General features: G+C 44.9%; 2 protein-coding genes across 4 annotated transcripts in view; one reads left to right on the top strand and one right to left on the bottom strand.

Annotated features, from left to right (window-relative positions):
• Nucleotides 1–316: 316 nt before the first annotated feature.
• Nucleotides 317–15618, bottom strand: LOC118226843 (cytochrome P450 2F2-like). 3 transcript variants are annotated; one of them, XM_035416803.1, is made up of 10 exons: nucleotides 15575–15618; nucleotides 7581–7683; nucleotides 4542–4704; nucleotides 3597–3746; nucleotides 3226–3383; nucleotides 2679–2852; nucleotides 2235–2373; nucleotides 1915–2102; nucleotides 1584–1725; nucleotides 789–973 (listed from the first exon to the last, which is right to left on the bottom strand). In XM_035416803.1, exons 1-10 carry the CDS (start codon nucleotides 15601–15603, stop codon nucleotides 789–791), a joined length of 1431 nt encoding a protein of 476 aa, XP_035272694.1. In that variant the 5' UTR covers nucleotides 15604–15618. The 3 variants fall into 3 exon arrangements, with proteins under 3 accessions (XP_035272693.1, XP_035272694.1, XP_035272695.1); XM_035416804.1 differs by lacking the exon at nucleotides 15575–15618 and adding an exon at nucleotides 15502–15536; XM_035416802.1 differs by lacking the exon at nucleotides 15575–15618 and having other exon boundaries at nucleotides 317–973; nucleotides 7581–7742.
• e2f4 (E2F transcription factor 4) overlaps nucleotides 14174–23950 on the top strand; it is a 16496-nt gene continuing 6719 nt past the window's right edge. Inside the window, exons 1-4 of the mRNA XM_035416808.1 lie at nucleotides 14174–14582; nucleotides 22772–22881; nucleotides 23272–23433; nucleotides 23940–23950. The exon at nucleotides 23940–23950 is cut by the window's right edge and continues 33 nt beyond it. Coding sequence (XP_035272699.1) covers nucleotides 14427–14582; nucleotides 22772–22881; nucleotides 23272–23433; nucleotides 23940–23950 — 439 coding nt within the window. The 5' untranslated portion in view covers nucleotides 14174–14426. The remainder of the gene's footprint in view (nucleotides 14583–22771; nucleotides 22882–23271; nucleotides 23434–23939) is intronic.

The following is a 23950-nucleotide window of genomic DNA, read 5'->3' as shown; positions in this document are numbered from 1 at the left end:
GAGCATTTGTGAACAAAACACAGTTTCCCAATTTCTGCTGTAACCTTTGGAAGAGTAAATAATAGCAGCAAGTGTGAGTTCAGGATGTCACCTCTGAAGTGATATTTTAAGAGGAGGAACAATAATACTAACGGCATTGCTCACCAGTGTTTTAGACTCCTGATAGAAAGATAGATCTATTGTACCATGTTATACAGTATTGAGTAGTTGTATCTGATTTTAAATCAAGTACTGATTGTAAACCCTGAAAATTCTGTCTTTTAGCCACTAGTATAAACAGTAGTGTGGACAGAATTTGAATGGAATGTAAAAAATGAATATATTGTTTTCATTTTATTAGTGCAAACGTAACACAGAAACGAAGAAAACAAAGGATAAATTACCAAATAAGTAAAAACCAAAACAAAAGATTCATTAGCATGCAGCAGCAGTCATAATAGTGGCAAGTGTGGCCATAATGGCATAGAAATGTATGATTGTTGAGCAACAGTGAATATCAGTAGTAGACATTAAAGATATTATTGGCATATGAAGCAGGCATTTATGTTGAAATATAATATAATAGTATGTGGAATCAGACCTAACATTTAACCATGGGGGGCCCCTTTCATAAGCTTTGGAAAAGCCTTTCATACACTTCTGTTCTGCTCATTGTGTACACTATTATTTGAATCAGAGCAAATTAGTTCCATAATCACTACAACATGCTGTCAGTCCTAATTAGAAATTTGCTGTTTATAGTAGCTATCCAAATGATTTGTTCAGAAACATTACATTGTTCCATTTCACTAGTTTGCCCTCAGTCTGACATCCATTCTGAAGGGTTTGGGTGTCTGGGTAGCTCCAAAAGTGAGGGTGTAGTCAGGTACCCCGGCGTCCTTAGGCCAGATGAACTCGAAGCGGCGTAGCAGCGTCACCAGAATCAGGAAGAGCTCCATGCGTGCGAGACCCTCTCCAGGACACAACCGAGGCCCTACAACACACACACACATACTGTAATATCCATGGACAACAGTCTATGGTTACTGTAGGCTTTAGATTGTAATCTTACTGATTATCCAATTACTGGTCAATTGTGACCGTCATTAACTCAATTGGTTGATGTGGATGGAATGTCAGATACAAAACCAGGTCCCCTCCTGGTATGCTGCACACCAAAATAAATCACTTCCTGAAATAAACAGCGAGGGGGAAACCCTCTTGTCGGTGGACAGACGTCATTTGAGATTTGACAGAGGCATTTTGGAGCGCAAATATTCAACATGATAAAGCTAACAATCCTAAATTTCTTGCATTTTTAAAAAGGCCGGTAAGAAGTAACAGGGGCTATTACCTCTGTAATACAACATCAGCAGAAGTACATGCAGCATGCTGCTGCTGACTTGCAAACGAAAAGATGAAGGATGGGGGAAAAGTCTCTCAAAGTGGGGAGTGACTGAATTGCATGTGAGGAAACTGGCCTTGATACATGTAAGCTGGTTTCCCTAGTCATATTTACATTTGGAATACAAGGAACTAGAGAGATTTTAATTGCACAGAATAACAATATAAACCAAATGGACTACAGTGTGTCTGAGTCTTACCTGCAGAGAAGGGGATGAAGGCCTCTGGCTTCACAAATTCTCCCTCATCGTTTAGGAAGTTAGAGGGGTTGAAGTCGTGGGGAAACTTCCACTGGGTTTCCTCACTCAGCACAGAGGTGAGGTTGGGGATAATGAGGGTGCCCTAAAATCAAAACAGAGAGAGAAGGAAATATAAAGATGGAGGGATGGAGAAAGACAAGGAAATAGGGGGGGGGGGGGGGGGCAAGTGCACCACTTTGCTGACAATACTTTTCTGAGATCAGTTTTTTCTCTGGGCCTTTGCTGTGCCTCTTTTCCATCCTGTCTTGTAAAGGATGCTTTGTGGCCTCACCTTGGGGATATCGTAGCCCATCAGCCGCGTGTCTTCAGTGGCGGCGTGGAAGATGCTGAGCGGCAAGGTATTGGCGACTCGCTGAGCCTCGTGGATCATGGCCTGTGTGTAGGGCATCATGAGTCTATCCTCGAAAGAGGTCTGCTCCTTCTCCCCAAGCACCTCGTCGATCTCCTTCTGACACCTCTCTGGAGACCACGGGTAGAGACGGGATACGTCACTGAGCTGGGCGACACAGTTCTCCGCCTTAAAGGCTGCTGCAGCTGTGCGCATTTCAGTCTCATGTACAGGTAACCATAGAAGCACAACTGAGAACTCACCCTGAACATCTGGGTGAGTCATGAGGTACAGAAAGGTTGTGAGGAGTGTGCTGGCAGTGGTGTCTGTTCCAGCCATGTGGAGGTCCAGCAGAAAAATTAACTGCTGGCTTTCATTGAAGGAGAAGCCATCGTCTTTCCTCTGACAGAGACAGCAGTCAAGACAACAAGGAGAGAGATCCATTGATAAATATGAACCCATCATTATTTCATTCCGATGGCGTGTTTTCATTATTTTGAACACGCCATTGTGTTTTCCATCAATTCAGAAGATCAATGACTAGTGTCCACCCACATCCTCTGAAATGCGTGCCCTAGTTTTCCAGTTCTTTTAAATCAGCGATAAAGCAGTCAATTATAGGTCACCCCTTGGTGGCACTGGGCTGATAAGGATTTGAGTTTGGATTGAGGGCAGAGGGCATGACGGTTAGACAGATATTGTGGTACCTTTTCAATTTCATCAAGGTAGCAGTCAACAATGTCCCGGGGCTTTCCCTGCACCCAGGACTTCTTGTGTTGGGACACCTGGGCTGCTGTAGCTTCTTTTAGGATTTTGTAGTTCTCATAGGCCTTCAGGCAGGGCAGGGGCAGGAACCTCAGCAGGGGTAATGAATCATAGATCTGCAGTTTGGGCAGATAAAGGTGCTGTGTTTAATTTTACTTGTACTTACAGAACATGAGAAACTGGCCTGTCACTGAAAATCTTTGTTAAAAATGTGATGAAGGTAGCATCCACCCGGAAGCACCACAGAGCGAAGTGGCCTCTGGGGACTTTCTCTTAGTCTTATTTTTTGAGGGTTTGTAGTGATTGTTTTCACTTATTGCTGCGTGGAGATTAAAATAGCCCTTAAATGTTTTGTGCTAATGTCACCGTGTAATTAAGTAGATTATTGAAAAAATAAAACATGGTATAAAAACAAGGCAGATTCACTTTATCTTACTTTTCTGGCAGGACTGTTAAGCCGTGTTTGGTCTGCGTAGTAGGTCTTCTTACCATGGCCCAACAACTGTTGAAGATCTTGTTGTTCCGAGTGATGCAGCAGACGATTAGCTCTAGAAACTTGTCCTCGTAGTCGTATCTAGTCCCATACAGGATGGAGCAAATGATGTTGGATGTGGCTTTCTGGAAAAGGATCTGGGGGTCTATTTTGCCTTCCAGAAATGTCAGTAAAGCAGAGATCAGTGCCCTTCCTTTCATCACATTCATAAATAAAACCAACTTTATTCTGTAAATTAACTATTTAACCCCTTCATGCAGATGCTATGTGTGGCCAATCCTCACCCATTTATGGGATGTTCTATTTAAATTTATATAATACAACAATTAATACAAGTTTAAAGTGACTATTGAAGTCTTATTGCTACCAGCATTCTTTTCCAGATATGAGGTGAGGTAGGAAGTCTCTCTCAGAATCCTGGCCTCCATAGAATGTTTTCCCATGCCAAAGTTCCGCAGAGTCATTAGGGCGAATCGCCGGTGCATCTTCCACACTGGCCCGTAATTCAGGATGACGCCTAAAGGATGAAATTTATCATTTATCATCCAAGCCACTAGGGGCAGTGTTCTTATGTCATTCAATAAGTACAAACAATGGTAATACCTATTGAGTGATACCACAGACAATTTTAGCTTAAAATTTTAGCAGTTTTATCAAAGTATCTCAGCTGATGCCAGACATTTTGCAACATTACAGTGGGGACAGTCAAGTTGGGACTTTCCCATTAAAGGCATACTATGTAGGATTTCTTAACCTGTGTTTACAATCAAATAAGTCTCCTCCTCCTTCTTCAACCCCACCCACTCATGCCAAGTTACTCCACCTAACATAGTTACTTGGATTGGTAGAAGTAACATTAGTACTGAGAAATGAGCGACCGTGAACTGCCATACTTCATACTTTCCAGTAAGATGCTAAATGTCTATGAAATTGTGGCAATATAATAATAGACTAACTGTAAATATGGCATCCGTTTAGTAGTATATAGGAAAGGAGGAGCAAACATGCAAGTCTTAACTTTGTGCAAGTCTTTTTATAGCATATAAATCTATCTCTGAGCCAAACGAGCTGCAGGCAGTAGCTCCTGTTCGTCCGTGGCTTCAATAATGCGATTTGTGTATTTTTGATTCAAATCAGCATCGATAATGCATGGAACCTTTGTAATAATTTTTTTTTCAAGCCTGCCTTCGCAAAAATACAAAAAAAAAAAAAATTAATTAAAGGCTTGACGCTCCAGAGCTGCCTAGTAGGAGTCAGGAAGTGGTGGAGAGTGTGGTATCATGTCATAGGATGTAAAGTTAGGTGTTTTTACCTTTCCCCTCTGTTATATCGTTTATCATAAAGCCTGTAGGTCTTCCAGAATTTTCCGCTGAGTGAGTGACCAGCCCTTCCTTGATCGCCTGCATCCCATTCAGCACCACAGCTTTGTGGCTCCCGAAGTAGATACTGTAGATCTTCCCATAGCGCTCCGACAGCTTACATTTGCGATGGAAGATGGAAATGAAGTGAAATGAAGTGTCACGTGAAACTGGAGACATGAACATTCATTATTTCTAAGCATTTCTCAGTTTTTTTCCTCCCCACATTTGCTGCATTGACACTTGACACCCAGTGTAGCGGACACAGTGGCAACACTCACTACAGAGTTTCAAACCACCTCTGGGGACCAACATCAGCACAAGAACTGCTCGTCAAAAGCTTCATGAATTGGGTTTCCATGGCCAAGCAGCCGTACGCAAGCCTAAGATGTGCAATGCCAAGTGTCGACTGGAGTGGTGTAAAGCGCACAGTCGTTTGGACCCTGGAGCAGTGCAAATGCGTTCTCTGGAGTGATGAATCATCTGGCAGTCTGACGTACGAATCTGGGTTTGGTGGAATGCATGGTGCCGACTGTACTAGCCCGAATATTGCCAACTGTAAAGTTTGGTGGAGGAGGCGTAATGGTCTGGAGCTGTTTTTCATGGTTTGGTCTTGGGCCCCTTAGTTTCAGTGAAGGGAAATTTTAATGATACAGCATACTATGACATGCTAGAGAATTGTGCGCTTCCAACTTTGTGGCAACAGTTTGGGGATGCTGTTTCAGCATGACAATGCCCCCGTGCACGAACCATAAAGAAATGATGGGAAGGAACTTGACTGGCCTGCACAGAGACCTGGGCTGCGTTTCCCAGAGTCTCCTTGGCGCTACGTGCGTCGTAAGGTATCCCTTAAGCTCTTCCTTTAGCTCTCGAGCTGTTTCCCAGCGTCTCCTTAGCTAAGGTAAGGGTGGTCTGAGGCACTCGTAAGCTGTCCCTTAGCGATGCGCTCCGCGGTTTCAGCCTTATTATGCCAACATTTTGCTTTTCAAATCGACAGTTGTACTACAGTGCGCATCTAGTAGCACATCTGCATGCGAAAATTACATAGATAGTTTAATATTAACTTTACGAAAATTAATTATCCAATCAACGTTTCTGTGCATAGCACGTCGTGAGAATGTTGTCGTTTTACCTGTCTATCCCCATCATGATGGTAATTAAGTATAGGGCCTATCCATGATACTAATCCAATTTGTGAAAAGAAAAAAAAAAGTTTTTTAATTTATACGTATTGGCGCTAACTTAGGATATGGCTTTTCTGACTGCATACCCTGTAGAAATTAGTTCGTTTGTGTGTGAGTCAATGATCACACTGACTTGGAACAAACCGCCGGTTTATTAACAATATAAAACCTGTATGTGCAAAAACAACGTTGAGTGAGTCTACTTGCATGACCGAACTAGAACACGTTGATTGGCTAACCATAAACACACATACAGGTACAGTGGCTCATAATGGACAAACATAGCCAAATGATCTACATCCCCTTCCTTTAGCTCACACCTCCTATATAAAACAAAATAGCACTGGGTAAACATCAACATTACGGAACATTTTTCTTACCATGTTGTTTTACGATTTTCGGTAAACAACCCAATAATGATATAATATATGATATAATTGTTTAAACTTAAGATTATCCAACAGCAAATTAAGGTGGATGAACAAATCACTTTAACAGGTAGACCTATTCATAAGGCACCCGGTATATAATTCATCATGATCAATTTCTACAGACGCGCTTTTGCCTTTCATCTACGATCATTTTTGCATTGCAGAGAAAAGTTCGCGGGAATCAGTGCAGTGCAGTGCAGTGATATGCTGCTACAGTTGCCTAGCCTATATATTGTGTGACAAAAACAAATTAACATTAGACCTTTGTTTCAATAAGAACAAAATAATTCACTCATATGTAGCCTATATGCTTTTCCCTGGGCTTCCACGAAGTCCCAGACTATGGCTTATATGTCCCGATTGACGCTTTTTATTTTATATATTGTAGCCTATATGTAGCCTACGTATTTATTGAAACTATCACAAGATCTCGTCTTAACGGACTCTTAAAGAGATTAGCAGATGGTCTCTAGTAGGCATTGCTTCCTCTTCTGCAATATTAGATTGATGTAAAATGATTATGACAACAGTTGTTATATTAAAACGTTATTCACAAGCCTTTACAAGTGAGACAATCGATTTGCTTGGCATCGATTGATAAACTTTTCAGCACCTCAGTGAAGGCCAGCTCCAACTTACGATGTACCTTTAAGTTGTACCTTAAGAGCTGCCTTAAGGTATAGTCTGGGAAACACTCGTAAAAAAGCGGTTTCCCTTAAGAAGGTATACCTTAAGAACCTTCGTAAAACGTTAAGGTACATCGAAACTCGGAAACGCAGCCCTGATCTCTACCCTATCAAACACCTTTGGGATGAATTGGAATGTCAACTGCGAGCCAGGCCTTACATCCAGGATCAATGCCCAACCTCACTAATGCCCTTCTGGCTGAATGGAAGCAAATCCTCACAGCCATGTTCTAAAATCTACTGGAAAACCTTCCCAGAAGAGTGGAGGCTGTTGTTTGCATACTTTTGGGAATATAGTGTATCATCTCTGTGAAGATCGCTCAGGTAGGTGCTACAGATTTATGGTGGCTGAGAAGTATTTCCTCCATTGATTGCAAAAGTACGTTCAAGATAATGCCATGGCGGGCAGCATGTGTATTTACTCCATTAGGACATGCAGACCAAGGTAGTCTCACAATTTGTACACATAGGGGACCCTGACCTGGATACACAACAACAACAAAAAATAATTAAAACAGCTACAAAGGCTTCAGCTGTTTATTACAAATGCACCTTATCTGTAGTAAAAACCAAGATAATTTACTCATGCACATGAGTATTACACTTCATATTTTACAGTTTTACTAATATCAGAGTTTTAAGAGGATGTGCTTAAAAAAAAGGGTGCACTTGAATTTTGATTTTTACCATACCGTCCTGAGGTCATTGAGAGGATTGACAAGGTCCAGATAAGGCAGGCTTCCGAAGAACGGGATGAGCGGAGGTCCAGGGGGGAAGTTTTTGGGCCTCTGATTTCTGAAGAGAAAGAAGAGGAGGATGAAGATCATCCACAGGAGAATTAGGGAGCCCAGCATGATGACTACTGCTCTACTGGCTTTGATACTTGGTATCCTATAATATATAGGCTAGTCTCTCGTCTGTCCGTCCACCCCCCACCCCCCACCCCCACACAATCACATGATACTATTCTTTACTATAGTTCTAAATCTTTACAACTGACTCGATAGACTGCAATATGCCTTTGATGCTCATGCAAAACATGCTTGTAAACCTTGACACCTTGTGTATTAAATGCCAATAAAGCTGAATTCATGCTGATCTCCAGAGCTAGGAAAAACTGACCATGACAACCTTCAGATTCATACTTATCATGGTATTCAAATTGATAGAGTACCCCACTGAAAATGTTTGGACATCTGGGTAAATGAAAATCTGACTTCTAAAACCCATGTTGTCAACTTCATGGTTCAAGTTCAAGTAAGACAATTAGCTACTCATCAATTATCCTGTCTGCCCTGGTTTATGGGGACCCAGATTATAGACATGCAGCTGCTTCTAACCTCAAGCCTTTAGATGCTGTCTACAATACAACTCTTATAACTGGTGACAATTATTGTCCACATCACTGCATCTAATATTTAAAAAGGTAGGTTGGCCCTCTTTTTCCACAAGGAGAAATCAGCACTGGTTTTTGTTTATTTATAAAGCTCTCCTCAAGTTAACTCAGAACCTGGCAAAGCTGCTTTTAAATTATGTAACTCTCATAACTGGAATGAACTGCAAAAACACTGATACTTGATATCTTTGTAACATGAGGAACTTTCAGGTCATTGATCTTAATTCTTTTTCATGTGAATTTTTAACTGGTTCAACTGCTGCCTGTTTTCGTTTGTTTTCTTCTCTAATTTCTTATAAGTTTTTTAATTCTTTTTTTTTGTTTTGTTGCATCTCGGCAGTCAGCACCATCGCAAATGAGAGTCTAACTCTCATTGTGTCACCGAGAAAATGAAATAAAGAACAATGGTCACAAGACCAAAAAATAAGTAATTTAAGGTCACATTTAAGCTGATTATGCAATGTATAATAAGTTTAGGCATGTTGCCCGCCAGGACTCGAGTATTGCGATATGTTCCATGTTGCCTGGCAACACTAACTTCCAAACTTCCAAATCCCTCTGTTTGTACAATAGTTTTATTGGTGTTCAGTCCAAAGTACAGAGGAGTCATTTGCACCCTGACTACCATTCCCCTCTTCCCCTATGCGCCACCCCCGCCCCCCCCCCCCCCCCCCTTATAAAAAAACCCTCTCTACCTTCCCTTCCACACATCAGTTCTAGTGACAAACATCAGTTGCCTTGTGATAGGGTTTCGTGGTCCACTACATTCTAATTAATTTTTACTTGAGATGTTGGTGATTCTTTTTTTGTGCACTTCATTAATCCAGGGTGATCTTCATTCACTCTGGATTAAAGCATCTGCTAAATGCCTAAAATGAAAGTGTGCTGTAACCTGAGTACTCTTGCACGACGTTTACTCGACAAACCGCATAAATCCAGTGGACCACTAGGCGGCAGCATTATTCCCGGTGCTCCCAGCTAACATGGAAGGTTATTGAGATCGTCCTTCTCTTAAGCCAAACATTTTTTTTAATTCCTTTTTTTTGTTCAGTTACATTAAATTATATATATATATATATATATATATATATATATACATCCAATTCTGAAAGAAGGTAATCCAAATGAGCACACAAGCTGAAATGGATCACAACAGAAGAAACTTTTTTTTTCCTTGATGAGTTGAAAAATAAACCCAGTCTTTCCCCTGACCTGTGGCCACTGAGAGCAGATCTTGTTTATTTTAACGGGAATATTTCAGAAAATATTATGAATATAGCAGTGTATTTTTGAAATGTATACACAGTATATTGCACTATATGAAAGTGGTGATTATTATGTATTTTTCTTATGCTTTGTTAAGTGTTGTGATATATTAATAATATACTTTATTTCAACATATTTTCAGGGTGTTTTCTTTCTACGCGGGAAAGTGCAGGTAATGCACATTCCAGAACACACATATTTATGCCTTTTCCATGCCAACAGAACGTTTAAGATGGCTTGCCATTTGTAATTGTAAAGAATTCCCTGTCAGTTTAGATCAGATAGATACTATGCCCCCCCCCCCCCCCCTTCCTCCACACACACACACACACACACACGCATACATGCACACGCACACACATACATGCCCGCAAGTTTATATATTCAACATGAGGGGAAGAGGTATTGTGAGAGTTTGTCGGGTGTCCGGAGTGTTTGGGCGGGGGGCGGGGGGGCGGGGGAGCGGTTTGGTTGAGGGTTCGAGAGATGTAAAGGGGAGTAGAGACCCATGCTCTGGACCCCTTGCCCTCCCCTCCCGAACCTCGGCCTCCTGTCCCCGGGACCTCCTGCAATGAAACGGGGGGCCAAGCCCTCGTTGCCCTTTGTCTGCGAAACAATGTGTCCCCCTTCCCCTAGCCATGCCGGGACCAGGGGGCGGGGCCTTTGAGGCCGTCCCATTGTGTGCTGGCGGCATATGGCTGGGACTGACCCGGGGGCCCTAGCGCCCCGCCCCGGTGGCTTTACATTCAGGGGACGGACCGTAGTAAAAAATCCCGACGCCTCCTCCGGTGGGACAGGGTTACGGGGCAGCCTAGGGGATCACCGGGTCATCTGGCTCACCGCCGACTGCATACGACACACCGGATAGCCCTTTGCTGAGCTCCGTACTACAGCCAACATCTGGGCCCGTGTTCACAAGGTGCCTTAAGCCGCTGTTCCGGCTAAACTCGACTCGACTCCACTCGACTCCACTCAACTTTTTTGGTTTTCCATCGGGCAAAAATTGTAGATAGTACCTTGTACCTGGTACTTTTTTTGGTATCACCTCCGTCGAGGTTCCAAGCGAGCTGAGGCAATACTAAAAGGTGACGTGAAAACACTGCAGACCGCTGATTGGTCAGAGCAACGCGTTTCATGCGGCGTCTCTAATGACGACCAGCTACATTGACGGGGGTACTATCTGCAGTGGAAAACGAAGTACCTGGTACCAAAAGTGAGTAGAGTCGATTTGAGTTGAGCCGGTACCATGCGGTGGAAAAGCAGCTTTAGAAATCGGGAGTGCTGATCCAGGGTCAGTTTTTCCATGCCGGTGCCTTAACCTCAATCCATTATGAGCTTAAAGGCGAAACTGATCCTAGATCAGCACTGAGACTGAGATGCACTCTGAGAGACGGCTTCGGGAACGCGGGGCCCAGGGCTTCCAAGAGCACAGCGTACTGACCACATGCCGACATTGAAGCCGCTTGTTTTACCGCATATTGAGCATGTGTGTGTGTGTGTGTGTGTGTGTGTGTTAGGGAGCGCTTCCATGTTCACTTTTGTGGGCAGCTTTTCCAGAGGGGCGGTCCATCCTATCCTGAGCTGGTGGGGGGGCGGTGGGGGGGCTTTGGTTGGCCCTGTTGGCTGAGTTGGGGGTGAGGGCTTAGGTCCACCCAGGCCCAGTCTGGCTCTGCTCAGGCAGAGCTTGTACAGGGAGTGCCCTTTTGTGATGCGTTAACTTGGGGAGACAGAAGTAGGTCAGCGTGTAATTTGTGGGGAGGTGAGGGGGTGGGGGGCGTCCCTTACTCGGGCTGTTGCCACTGACCCCCAGCGGATCAAGGCTGAGGCCAGTGATGTCCAGCTCCAGTTCTATACACCCCAACCCCCCCCCCCCCCCCCTTATCTCCAAATTACATAGTGCAGCTTACCAAGCTGAAGCTTGTGATGTCACAGAGAGAGGCAGGGCCTTTCTGTGGAGAGATATCCTTCTAGACTCCCCACCCCCTCCCTCATCTCCCTACCCAATCACAGGGTGGAGCCTGCCAAGCTGAGGCTTGCGATGTCACAGAGGGAGGCGGGGCCTCCCTGAGGAGAGATGGCAGCGGCAGAGCAGGCTTTTCTCCTCTGGAACACGCCCCCGGCACAGCAAGCGGTCCGCTCTCGACCGAAGAGCTCCAGCTGCTGATTAATAACCGCATGCACTCACCACGACGCCACGCTACACGCTACGCTACACACTACACTACGCGCTACACGTGGCCCTGAGGCCCTGAGCCAAGTTATCAACGGACGCAACAAGCGCTTGTGGGCTCCCCTGGTGCAAGCTGCTATTGGGCATCTGCCTCAGCCCCTCTTATCTGTGCTGTTTCACTTTAGCACTTTAGATGTGCTCTTCTTGACAAACGCTGACCCACAGTGCAAAAAAAAATTATATATATATATATATATATAATATATATATATATATATATATATATATATATATATATATATACCCCAACTAAATTAACCAATTGACAAATGTGTTCTTACTGATTACTGTTTGTGAAAATTGCTGATTACTAGTTTTCGTCCTGCATAGGATTTTGTCTGTACAAAGACAATCGTGGCAGAGTGTAGGTCACAGCTTCTAGCTGGAAACGGGGGGGGGGAAAGGAAGTTGATGGGCTTTTTGCAGTGCTCCCACCAAAATCATTGGCAATGGCCCAGAATATTTGCAAACCCTGTGTGTCTTATGTAGTAGATTTTTTTGTTTGTTTGTTCGCTTATTTAATGTTTTCTTTTTTCTTCATCTTCCCAGTGTGGTACAGCCAGTTACTCCTGAGGAGACATAACACTGATTAGATTAGAGGCACATTGCTCACTTATCACAACTGGTTATCTGCTAGGCAATGTTTAAAGTCTGTGATCACCCTAGACAAAGGTGTTTGTCAGCAAATAGAATCTTTGTCTCTACATTCCCAAAACATCTATCCTTCTGGCTCTTTGTGTATAAATAACACAACTTAACCTGCTGTAAGTTCTGAACACAATGTTTTTAAAAAAAAGAGAAGATGCATTTATTCTACACCTGCACCATTACCCTCTTTTCCCCCCTTTTCTTCCAGAAATAAAATGTATGTTTGATTATTTGTATGTGTGGGTGGGGCAGACTGGCACATAACTGAGCCTGTAAGGCAGTGGTCTCAAACTCAGTGCCATGCAGGGCCATGCGTATGCTTGTTTTTATTCCAGCTTCAGATCTTGATTATATTATTAGTTCAATTATTTGCTATATTAGGGATGCAGGTTTGCACATAATGGTGACCTGACGTCTATGGTGACCCGCATTGTCTAAATAAAAACTTGTCTATAATATGTGCTTCAATGCAGTTAAATGCATATGGCTGAAGAATGAGTAATTTGACTCAATTAAGGCAGCATTAATTGGTTGGAATGAAAACCTGCACACACACGGCCCTCCATGTCAACACGTTTTAGACCACTACTGTAAGGAGACGATTACTGATGTTACACCCTGGATAAGATACTTTCCCATGAACTGCTTCGGGAAATATCCAGCTGTATGAACTGATAATGTATTGAAATATAACCTTTGTAAGTGGCCCTGGACTGGTGAAAGCCCAACTGCTAAGTCAATAAATAATTCATGAATGCAATGGATAGTTTCCAGCAGAATGATGGCATGTGTTTGATCACACATTTCAAATTAGGTTGAGTAAGCATTATTATTATGTACAGGCTAAGGGGAAGAGGGGAGAATTTAAAAAGACAAAATAGTTTGTAAAGGTGTCTGCACGTACTGGTCCGAAATCCGAGTGATTTAGCCAGCAGTTGCTACCGAAATTCGGCGACACCGCAGTGGATGGAGTTCTTCGCGCAGCTTTGCTTTTCGAGTTTTTTTGTCGACGCTCCCTTACTGTGGGAGATAATTCATTGGTTCAGTTGCGATGAGAAGCGAGGAGTGTAGCTCGCGGCAGAACAAGGCTGCTGGAAAGAGCCGGAAGTTTTATTTAAAGAGCAAAAATGCTGTGTTCTTGTTGGATGGGAGCGTTTGGAGGTGGGAGTTTTAAAACTAGGACTAGAAACGAAAGCAAGCATGTGCCCAATGTTGTCTCGTGATTAAATTATTTAGTGATTATGTCCAATGCGGTAAGAATCAGGATCACAAATTATAATTAGTCAGCTAAGCAGATGTTTAACACTGTTAGCTAGCTAGGTAGCACCCGGTGTAGAAAAGCTTGAACATGTGGCCCAAATCATAAATCAAGGCACCTCATCCTATTGCCTTGTACGAAGTTCAAATAAACACTGTATTATACTTACGAACAAGCCAAGCAATCGCTTTTTTTTTTTTTTTACATGGTTTTACTTATTGTTAATTCCGTTTTGTCAACGGATTTATCGTTGAACATTCAGTGTGTTTCAGGGCTCACCAGACAGCGACATTTAATTAAAATGTCTGTGTTTTTCACGTGTGGATATATAATTTTGCTACAATAAACTGCATTTAACTCAAAAATATTGCCCAAAAATATACTTACAGTGACATCGCGAAATAAAACTTCTGTTCAAAATCATAAAAATGCGCACACTTTATACACGGTCCCTGCAGTTCAAAACCATCCCAACATGCACTGCGTCCCTAACGGCTCCATACTAGAGGACCTCATTGCCGGGTGGCTACAGGCCGAGTGGATTCGGGAATATTGGAGCCGAACCGAACCGGCCGAACTCCCCTGGAGAGCCGAGGCTGTTATTGGACCGTAGTATCCTGGGCATCCCTAGGATTGCAGCGCGTGCCGCGGGGCCAGCAGCGTTGAAGTCGAGAAGAGGGGGGACACCGCAGGGGGACAACAACGAACCGAGCAACCCGAACCAGGCTGTAGCTATCCTGATGGAGCTGGAGATTACCAGATCCGACCTGGGAGCCATGGCCGAGTCACTGCAGCCCCAAACCCCGAGCAGACACGAAAAGAGTCTGGGATTGCTAACAACCAAATTTGTTACTTTACTCCAAGAGGCCAAGGACGGAGTTCTAGACCTGAAAGTAGTAAGCGTGCTTTACTCTTTGTGGGCAGTTGGCTAGCTTGCTAGCTAACTAGGAATGTGGGATATAGCTTACTTGCGAGCTATCCGTTTTCGTTTTCTGTCATCAAAGCGAGTGTCCGGGCCGGCGTAATGTACATGACAGCTAGTCCCAAGGATAAGCTTTGGCTTGTGCACGGATAGTTCATGAACACCAGCAATGAACTGGATGTTTTGAATTTCAGGTTGTTGTTAGCCAGCTAGCGTGCTTCCGAATGTGGATATGCTACCGGACACTGGTCTTAAAAGCAATGCATAATTCCGCAAAAATAGCAACGAATTAACGTGTATACGCAATTATGTGTGTGGGCTTGGGGGCAGAATCCCGAGGGGACAACGATTGCCTACGACATGACTGCAAATACAAACAGTGGCGCCTTCATAATTGTGGTCAATGCGTTGTAGTGCACAGCTAGCTCACAAAATAGCCTGTCAGCTAACAATATTAATTGTCAATGTATACAGCTAAAGAAGTATTTGTAAAAACAACACAGGCTGCCAAATACTCTTAAGTAAATCACATTTTGTTGCTCAACTCACTGTTGAAACGAGCGAACACTTGTTTGTTTTGCGTTAATTCTGAATTGTAATTTCCGCTTCAATTGTTTAATTTTTCAACAAGGTTTTACTTTCATTGTTTGATGCACGTTTTCCATCTATTCATAATGATAAAGACCAGGGTCTCAAATTGGAAAAAGAAACCAGACGTTATTCACGACTTTATTGCTCTCAATTTTATGTTAAATGAGTTCGTTAGCCGTTTGTTACTATTTATTCGCCGTAATATGATTGTTCAGTCAACCTAGGTGCAGGATCTTGAATATGAATAAGAGGTATTTTAATGTGTTTATAAGGCTCGCGACTATTCAACGGTGATAACTTACGGGACAGTTGATGAAGCCATCCGGTAAACCTTGCTGAGATAATGGGCTTATCTGGACCTTGCCTTGCTCTTACCGCTTTATCTGCCGAATATTGGCGAGCATTATCTGTGTAGCTTGCCTCCCTGATCGCTGTTGTCACCGCACTTGGTTTCACTGGAGTCAGACGATCAGCAGCACTGCCATTAACGTGCAATTTATAACGTGCTTTCATTTACAAGTTTTTAGGAGTCCCGATTACGTCACAGGCAGTGTGTGCGGGCCCGTGCTCTATTTTTATTAAGGGGAGTCCGTGCTGTGCACCACGTCGTCGTCTATTGACGCTCTCTTGCCATTTGTGGCGGCGTCTGTTCGTCTGCGGCTTTTATGGGCCTCGATCACATTAAAAGCAACGGTTGACAAAACGAAAACGCGATTGTTTGAACGCCATCCTTCTCACAACAAACTTAAGCCGCGTCACGTGTCATCATTCTCACTGATTCAACACGCAGTGAGGGTTGGACTGCGAAACGCAGTTTTGTTTTGCTCGTGATGGCGCCATCGGCTACTGGGCTTGACCCCCCCCCCCCCATGTGGTCGATTAACCCCTGCCATTCTGCTCCGTACCTTGTCTGCAAAATCAATCGGCTTAGTGGTCCTCTATTACTCCTCAATGCGGGAAAATGTTTGTGGCGAACAAACCAGACAAGGGTTTACAGTGGGAATAAAACTCGTAAGGATGATGAATTTGGCTGTGAAAAATGTCATCTTAAACATAGCTATGATCAATGAATCTTAAAATGAGATTGTAACTAAAGCAGTTTTGCAGTACCACTATCTCCATTTGCTTTGTGACATGTCCAGTACTGAATTTGGTTCGGTGTGAAAGTGAGTGTTCTTGCGGGGCTTTTGTACCAGGGCTGAGTGTGAGTTGTTTTTGGTGCCGGGCATTTTTTTGGCAAGCGGTGCAGCGCTTCCACTCTGAATGCTTTCGCCGGGGGGTAATTTTGTACGGTTGGACCTGCCGCCCGGTCAGAGTGGGTGGCAGTTTGGAGCGTTGTGCATAAATCTCCCAGGGCTCCGCACGGACTGACAGACAGACTGTGGCTGTTCGCAGCCCGATAGCGCGGGGGGGGGGGGGGGCAGCGAAGCTTCTGGAAACCCCCCCCCCTCCCATCCATCCATCCAGGCGTGAGATATGCTGTGGCATTATGAATGTGCATTTGGCTGGCCAATGAAGCACATTTTAGAGACTGATGGGGAGCAGATCTCTCTCTCTCTCTCTCTCACTCACACACAAAAATCTATTTTAAAAAAATTTCTTCATAAACATTCTCAAACTTTTTCGGTATGTACCGTTTATGAAGGTTATGTTCTGAAACATTATGTTCTGAAACTTGTTTCTGTAATGCAGTTTTTTTTATCTGTGTGTGTGTGCAGTGTGCACCTGTCTTCTGAACCAAGGAGAAACGAGGTGAGGAGGAGAGAGTGAGAGATGCACACGACGGCTTCTCTGATTGGCTGGCAGCAGGGGTTGAGTTTCCGCCAGCTGGTCAGCCGGAAGAGCGCTATTTGTGTTTCGGTCGGCGTAGACCGTCACAAGGTTGCGTAGCATAAGCCGCTTTTCCACCGCACGGTACCAGCTCAACTCGACTCGACTCTCCTCGTCTTTTTTTGTTTTTCCATCAGGCAAAAGTTGTGGATGGTATCTGGTACTTTTTTGGTATCGCCTCCGTCGAGGTTCCAAGCGAGCTGCGATACCAAAAGGTGACGTGAAAACACCGCAGAGCCACTGGCTGGTCAGAGCAACGCGTTTCATGCGGCGTCGCTAATGACGACCAGCTACATTGACGGGGGTACTATCTGCAGTGGAAAACGAAGTACCTGGTACCAAAAGCGAGTCGAGTCCAGTTGAGCCGGTACCATGGGGTGGAAAAGTGGCTATGGATGTCGTAGATCTGCGTCCCATCACTGGCTGAGTGGAAAGAAGCTGTGACTGTTGTCACTACTGTATTGCATTGTGGGAAAGATAACTCCCCCACGCCGTGTAACTGGCTCGGCCTTGCTGGGGTGAAGTGGTTGCATTTTTCAAACCGTACAGTAAAAGCCCCCCCCCCCCCCCCCCCCCCGTGCTGTACTCTTGCGCTCTTCCTGTGAGCAGTTGGGAGCAGCAGGAGCCGCTGCTGTGCCAGGCCATGCTGCCGTAACGACCGCGGGGAGGTCAGCCCAGTGTGCCGCTGGGTCCAGGTCCCTATCCGCGGGCTCTGTGTGGTCCTGTGAGGCGATACACGCATATGCACGCACACACACAGACACACAACACATACACGCGTACGCCCACAAACCATGCACACACTCGGTCACACACACTTGCTCACGCAAATGCACATATAGAAACACACACACTCACACACATACGCACACAACACATACACGCGTACGCACACAAACCATGTACACACTCGGTCACACACACTTGCTCATGAAAATGCACATATAGAAACAGGCACACTCGCACACATGCACACTCTCTTACACACACGCACACACATACACGCGTACGCACACAAACCATGCACACACTCGGTCACACACACTTGCTCATGAAAATGCACATATAGAAACAGGCACACTCACACACATGCACACTCTCTTACACACACACGCACACACATACACGCATACGCACACAAACCATGCACACACTGACACACTCGGTCACACACACTTGCTCACGAAAATGCACATATAGAAACACACACACATGCACACTCACACACACATACGCACGCACACACATACACGCTTACGCACACAAACCATGCACAGACTGACACACTCGGTCACACACACTTGCTCACGAAAATGCACATATAGAAACACACACACTCACACACATGCACACTCTCTTACACACATACGCACACAACACATACACGCGTACGCACACAAACCATGCACACACTCGGTCACACACACTTGCTCACGAAAATGCACATATAGAAACATGCGCACACACACACTCACAGGGGAATGCCTGTAACTCGGGTCTTCTGTCATTACCCATGCCAGGTGAACCCCCCTCGCTGTCCCTCTGGGTTTTGGGCAGGTTGTTTTTTTCACACGTGGTTAATCATGGGGGAGACCTGGCACGAGTCCATTATACCTGCATCCGCACAGAAGCGTTTGTGTGGTAAGCAAGGCCGATGCCTTATGACCCTCTTCCAATAAGGAACTACAAATCCCTTGGGGCATTAATGTCTGGTGCCTTGCATGTTTTGAATTACTCTGGCCTGAGTGTTTACCTGGCCTGTATCGCCTTTTCACATAAAAATACTCTCATGCTCTCTCACATAGCAAGTCAGTCTTAATAAGAGCATCTGCTAAAGGGATATAGTTCACTTTTTTTGTTGTTCTAGATTTGGCCTATTCCTTCCATTGGCCCGTTCGGTTTTTGTGTGTATTGAAGGATATTTAGGGTATTTACTGAGGGTTCTGATGATCTGCTGTCCGCCTACTTTGCAGCGGCTGCTATTGGGGTGTTCTGTGATTCGTGGTCTGAAGCAAGAAAAGGCACTTTAGTTTAAAAGGCAAAAGTTTATAAACTTTTATAATTAGCTGTTGCCACTCCCAAGCCAAGACGATCTCACAGATGGCCAATGCCAGTCGACTCGAAGCATGCAGCTTTTGCTGGAGGGAGGCTTAATGTTGATGGAATTTAAAAATCGTGTAGGTCTTTAAATTAAAGTGACAGATCGGCAGTCGTTTCTTGACTTGACATACGGAGAGTAGTAACGTTACATAATTTCCTTCCCGACGCCCAAGCCAAAAATGTATTCTTGTTCTGCCGGCGTGGTGGTCCTCTCCACATCCTTTCATTTTTACGCTGCCTTATTTCTTTAATTTCCTCTGGCTGCTTTCCTGTGTTTTAAAAAAAATTTTTTTTTAACTTTTTTTAATCAGTGTCTATTTTTGCTGAGGTTCTTCGCTACCTTCAAAAATATAAAGATGAAAACTTTCAACAACTGTTCTCGGGAAAGTAAAGTTGGAGCCATCTGATAACAAAGAAGACTGCGAGGTAGAAATGATTTATTTTGTGTGCACTTTATTGCTGATGTTTCTGCATGGATTATATCGTCCTGAGGACCCTGGCTGAACTAGTCATTGTTCTTTGCTGCGTTTTCAATGCTCCTTCCCATCCGTACTCTGAAACCCCAAGAGTTCAGTTTGTTCACATGGTTGTGGGAATCCTGTTTTCTTCAACCTTTTGAGTAGGCAACCTATAGGCTACTTGGTGAGATTGGCATTTAGGTTCACTGTACAAACCAGGGTGCTGAAAACCTTACATATGAATTACATGCATTGTTCATGTGTGTAAACATTAGTCAATGCCTTAGTATATGCAGCTGTATGTGCAGGGGTTGTGTTGATACTGTGTAGAACTGGAAGTGTTCATGATTTTTGGTGTGCACCTTTACCACTGACTCCCATAGCCCTTGTAGTGCCCGGTAAAGGTGATAAGGTGGTTGCGTTACCTGCAACTGGTGACTTTCCTGCATTTGGAAGCAGGCGGTGTGCTGATAAGAAAAGAAAGAAAGAGGAAAGCAAGACTGACTGACTGATGGAGTGAGTGACTGCATTAGTGAGTCATTACGCCTGTGCCTGAGTGTGTCGTGAGTAGGTCAGCCGGTCCTGGACAAAGGACGCAGCTGAAACGGCACACCGGGGGACCCACAGCACATGTCGAATTGTATGTGTGTTGGGCTGCTGTCTGTGACCTGCTAGTGCACCCACACAGAACACTTTCCCAGCTGACACGCGGGCTGTGTTCTTACAATGTTACCGGAACGTTTTGTCAGCGTTGTCAAATTGCCACTGCATTGCAGCAGCATCGTGAGAAACATTTTGTGTTAGCCGGAGTTTGTGGAACATGTATACGGTCTGTCAGTTTGTCAGTTTTTCCCCAGCGGTGCGTGGGGGTCATTTCTAGAATGCGCGGTTTTTCTAATCACCATGACAATAGGCGTGCGGTGGCCTGGGCGCGTTGCGTCGTTACGTTGACTCAAACTGAAATGACTTCGGAGTTACCCTTTTTTTTAAATTTCATTTTTGGTGGTGTGGGCCGTTTCACTTGTAGCACGATCTGATTGGATGACTGAAGCGTGGAAGTAGCGTACGCGGAGAGCGATGAGCATCTTTGTGGCGGTTATGCAATGTTGGCAATAATGCGGCATCACACAGCTCGTGGAGAAGCCCCCGTTCTAGCTTTGATACCATTCAGCACATTTCGGTGTTTATATTATTACTTTTTATAACCATCCTTTTGAGGCACTTGCAATAAAGCTGGAACTAATTAGGAAATGGCTATTGATAAAACAAAAAAAAAAAAAAAACTCCAGATTGCTGGTGCTGGGTGGGCATCTGATGTAAGACTTTGTATTTGCTGTTGTCAAAGCGAATTGTACATGGAAACCATTGTGGTCTTTTGCACTGATCTAGGACCAGCTTTTGTTAGCTATCGCTCGGTGGTTCTGGGCAAAAAACTGACACTAACCCTGATCCTGAGTCTGTGCTTCTGTGTTAACAGTCCTCTCTATGCCTGGGGCTGGTTTTTTATGACCGGAGTGAGTGGACTTCAGATGTAATTGCGAGAAACAGAAAGAAAGAAAGAATTGTCATGCTCTGCGGGTTAATTGTTGGATTGCTCAATTTCCTGGAAAAGGCACAAGGCTGTGTGAGAGTGTGTGTGAGTGTGTGTGTGTGAGAGAGAGATTTTGTGTGAGCGAGATTGTGTGTGTGTGTGTGATATCGTGTGAGAGTGTGTGTGTGAGAGAGAGAGAGAGTGTGTGTGTGTGTGTGTGTGTGTGTGTGTGTGTGTGTGTGTGTAATTACACACTGAATGAGGCTGTGGATTTACCTTTGCCCCAGGCCGGGCAGTACAAACGGAGGTATTGTCCTCTCTCCCTGAGTGCAGCTCATCCCTGTGGCCACAGTGCTTCCCAGATTTACCCCCACCCCCCACCTCCCCTCCTTCCGTTGAGTCCCCTTTCATTATAGCCAGTGCAGTGGTATCCCCCCACCCCCCCCCTTAATTAAATTTTTTTTTTTTTTTTTTACATTTATTGTGACCAAACTGTACCCCCCCCCCCCTTCCAAAAGCAGAATTCAGGAAGTGGCACTCTTCTAAATATTAACTTTGCCCAAGCACTCCGAAGCTGGCTGTTTCTGGTTGATCAAGCTCTTGCCGAGTGCACTCGTGTTCCAGACCGTGTTGTACAGGCCTGGAACCCCAACGCTCCTCTTCCAGGTCTTGGGCTTTGGTGCCGTGTGAAAAGGGAAATGCCGTACCTGGCCTGGCCCGGGAAGGAGAGGGTATGGGAAGGAGATTCCTACGTGTCCCACCTCACCCTCAAATCAGCTCGCTGCTCGCCTGCATTTTAACAGCGGGCGGAAAGCAAGATTTATTTGTTACCGTTCCACTGCAGTGCGACAGTTGGCAGCTTCTGCGTTTGAGATGAGGTGTGTCGTGGTGGCAGTAGGAAGCCTGGTGGGGACTCTGACTACCTTCAGGCGCAGACTAAAGACTCGTCTCTTCAGGCTGCACCTCTCCCCACCCCTCCCTAGCCTCTAGTTTAGCTCAATGTACCTAGTTTAGGCTAATGCGAACTCATTAGTTTTGTATTTGGCAGGATTGTTTTTGTCTGATTCTGATTAGGCAAATGTGATTTCAGTGCTAGTTTTGTACTTGGCAGGATTGTTTTGTTTGTTTGCTGAACAGTTCACCCTGCAGGGTTGGAGTCCTGATCTATGTGGTCACTTCTGGCACTACGATCTTTACTTCACTCTAGTGCGTTTCTTCTGCACCTCTGCACCTTGAACTGATGCACTTGTTGTACGTCGCCCTGGATAAGAGCGTCTGCTAAATGCCTGTAATGTAATGACTCCTCGGCTGGTGGACTGTCTGCTCGCTGTGAAACTTGCTGAAGGACGTTCAGAGGGCCATCCTCGCTCTTCCATTGTTTCGTATTTGTTTTCGTAGTGCATGTGCAATTCTCATTGGTAGTGAGGTCTGCTTGCACCATAGCCTGATGGAGAAGTTTTTTTATAGATGATCAAAGACCAGTCTACTATAAGAGCGCAGTAAACAAGGTTTACCGATTTATGGCCTTTTTGTGTGGGTTTATCTTAACACTCTGTAATTTTGAGAGTGCTGCATTGTGGGTAAACGATCCCTGTAGATCTGGCTCCTTGCACTGGATTGTGGGTAAAATGTTTTGACCCGATTTCGCTGCAGGCGGCCGACACCCTCGCTGTGAGGCAGAAGAGGCGCATCTATGACATCACCAACGTTCTGGAAGGCATCGGGCTCATCGAGAAGAAGTCCAAGAACAGCATTCAGTGGAAGTGAGTTGTGTGTTTGTTTCTGTGTGTGTGTGTGTGTGTGTGTGTGTGTGTGTATACACGCAATCATGTCTCTTTGGTCAGTATTCAGAATCCTGTTATACTTGGCCTCAGATTGGAGTCCTAGAGGGCTGCGGTGTCTGCCAGTTTTTACGCGTGTTTCAGCACGTAAAGGGCAAGTTTGATTTTCTGCAGTCCGGTTGGGTCGTTTCTGAGGCCCAAAATGTCTGCTGACTGACAGGGCACTACAGCCCCCTGTACAGACAGCGTGTTTGTGATCCCTGCTCTGAGGCCTTGTAGAAGAGAAAAAGCCCTTTGTGATGAAGCTGGAAAGGATACGCGTGAATTCACCTGTTCTGACCCCCCCGCCCCCCCTTCCTGCCCTGCCCACAGGGGTGTCGGCCCCGGGTGCAACACGCGGGAGATCGCGGACAAGCTGATCGACCTGAAGGCGGAGCTGGAGGACCTGGACCGGCGGGAACACGAGCTGGACCAGCAGCGGGTCTGGGTCCAGCAGAGCATCAAGAACGTGACGGACGACACGCAGAACAGCAAATATCCTTAATCCCCGCCCCCACCTTCTCAGGAGCTCCGCCCCTCCTGGGATCTGACCCCATAAACTCCTGATATGTACAACACTCCAGTTAAACTTACAAATACACTTAAAGGGATGCGCCAACTTTTTGGGGGAAATTAGCTTTTTTTGCTTTCTTAGTTAGCTTTCGTAGTTAGACGATAAGATCCATACCAGTTTCAATCCTGTGTGTTCAACACAAAAATATGACTAACTTTTTGTACTGGATGCACAGGGATGAAGTTGGTCCTGATCTTATCGTCTGACTGATTTTCCAAAAGTTTGGACCATCCCCTTTAAGCAACGTCTGCGCTCAAAGTAAGGCAGTCTGGGGGTAGGTTTTTGTTTTTTATTTCTGGGTGTTATTAGCAGGTGTGTGTGGAGGGGGACTGTCTCCTGTTTTTTGGGGTTTTTGTTCCTCTGTGGTTGCCGTGGGAGCGGGCCATTATCACCATTACTGAACACACGGTCCTTAACGCTGACCAACGCTGGCTTATG

Source organism: Anguilla anguilla, chromosome 5 (genome assembly GCF_013347855.1).
Source record: "Anguilla anguilla isolate fAngAng1 chromosome 5, fAngAng1.pri, whole genome shotgun sequence".
In the NCBI taxonomy this organism is placed as follows: domain Eukaryota; kingdom Metazoa; phylum Chordata; class Actinopteri; order Anguilliformes; family Anguillidae; genus Anguilla; species Anguilla anguilla.
Note: the sequence above shows the minus strand (reverse complement) of the source record. Positions and strands in the feature narration are given on the sequence as shown.